At 60.7% G+C, this 1,806-nt stretch overlaps 1 protein-coding gene across 4 annotated transcripts in view; it reads left to right on the forward strand.

Annotated features, from left to right (window-relative positions):
• Window positions 1-1,170: 1,170 nt before the first annotated feature.
• Window positions 1,171-1,806, forward strand: part of SMOC2 (SPARC related modular calcium binding 2) — a 140,998-nt gene continuing 140,362 nt past the window's right edge. For 2 of the 4 annotated variants that reach the window (XM_042025160.1, XM_042025161.1), the window contains exon 1: window positions 1,171-1,798. In XM_042025160.1, the coding sequence (XP_041881094.1) occupies window positions 1,724-1,798 (75 nt within the window). In that variant the 5' untranslated portion in view covers window positions 1,171-1,723. The remainder of the gene's footprint in view (window positions 1,799-1,806) is intronic. The other 2 variants (XM_042025163.1, XM_042025164.1) reach the window with 1 other exon arrangement.

The raw sequence follows: 1,806 nt of genomic DNA on the forward strand, positions 1-1,806 counted from the left end.
TTCTTTTCCCCATTTAAAAAGCTCAGGAGATATTACAGGCCATTCACACAGAGATGTGCGCAAATACTTTGTTGATAATTGCATTTTATAAAAAAAAACCTTTTGGAAAGGGTACTTTTCAAATTCTTGTGACTGTGGGTGCTCATTGAGACCTGGTGGTGCTGTGACTACTTTGTTGGCTGCATCCATTGAACACAGTAGGATCTGGAAAAGTCAGCACCAGGTGTCTCAAGTAGGGCACCCAAATCTATCCGTAATTAATACCTACTTCTCTCCACCTTGGTTCACCACGCATGGATAGTAGCTCAGGATAGAGCTACTGCTCTAGAGAGCATGCTCTATCCTGAACCCCTAACTGAGCCATGTGTGACAAGCCTGCAAGGATGTCAGATCTGAATGCTTGAAGAAATTATCACTTGTGTGCTGGGAGTGTGCCACTTTGCAGCCTTCCTAAAGCCCTTTTGTGTCCTCTCCCACAAACGTGCACACACGGAGAAGGCAAGCCCTGATAGCTTCAGCGTCCCTGGTAGTACCACTTAACTCTGGGGATCTCTGCAGGCTGGCAGTGAGCTGTGGGTCCCCGGCAGCAGGGACGACGAGATCCTTCACAGTAAGGAAATATTAGCATACCTCTATTTGGCTCCAAAGAGATGGGCGAGAAAAGCGCAAAACTCTGGGGTGGAAGGTTTCACCTGGCATTAACTACACGCGTAGTGGGGCCCCGCAGCCTCCGCATCTCTCCGGGATACCCCACCCCGGGCCAGCAGGGCCCGCTCCCCGCCGTGCCGGAGCGTCTGGCAGCGCCCAGCGACGCCCGGCTGGCCCACGGGGAGCTGCCACCTGGCTTTTGTCCCAGCCCAGAAACTTGGATGCCATGGGCGGTGCCCGGCGGGAGGCGCGGCGGGGCCAGGGCAGGGGCGCTCCGGTAGGAGGTCGGGGCTCACCGGGGCGGGGGTCGAGACCACTTCCCCCGCCTGCCAGGGGCTGCCAGTATTTGTACATGTTGATTCAGCATGAGGCGGGGGGGTGGGGGAGGAATAAACCCTGCGGGGGAAGCAAGCGGCGTCCCCCCGGGAGCACCGGGGAGGGTTAATAGGCGAGGATCTGTGGGTCTGGGAGGAGAAAGCGGAGGCCGGGCTGGGGAGGGGGCAGGATAAGAGGAAAAGGGGCAGAGCGGCTCGGAGAGGTCGCACACGGCCAGCCTCCGTAGCCGCGGCAGTGCCTTCCCGCGTGCTGCCGGTGGTGGTGGTGGTGGGTCCTCCCTTCCCGTCCCAGTCGTTTCCTCCCGCTTCCCCTGCCACAGAGGACTCAGGGCTAGAAGGGAGAGAAAGGGACGCCCAGGGCTAGACAGCAGCCCGCCCGAGGCGGAGGCAGGCGCGGCGCCCCGAGGGAGGCGGCGGCGTCCGGCAGATTCCCCCGGCAGTGGGAGGGCTGCGAGAGAGGAGAGGCTGGGGAGCATCTCCTCGCCGGAGTTGACTCCCGAGGAGCGAGGGAGGGACACAGAGAGAGGGAGAAAGTGCCGCCTCTCAGCTTTACGGGCGTCCCCAAATTTTAAGGACTGGGGTGGGGAAAAAAAAAAAAACAGAGGACCTGAGCTGGGACCTCCCAGCCGGAGCGATTGAAAAGGAGCCAAAGCAGGCGTCGGGGGGGTAGCGACATCCCAAGGAGGGTCCCCGTCCTCCGCTACCCGCAGCCGCTGCGTGCCCACCGCCGCCGCCTCAGCATGTGGGTGCCGCTGCTGCTGCTGCTGCCGGAGCTGCTGCCCGCCGTGCCGGCACAGAAGCTCTCCGCCCTCACGGTAAGGCC

This window comes from Corvus kubaryi, unplaced genomic scaffold (genome assembly GCF_017639235.1).
Source record: "Corvus kubaryi isolate FWS band 111438036 unplaced genomic scaffold, C.kubaryi_AGA036_p1.0 37266, whole genome shotgun sequence".
Taxonomy (NCBI): Eukaryota; Metazoa; Chordata; class Aves; order Passeriformes; family Corvidae; genus Corvus; species Corvus kubaryi.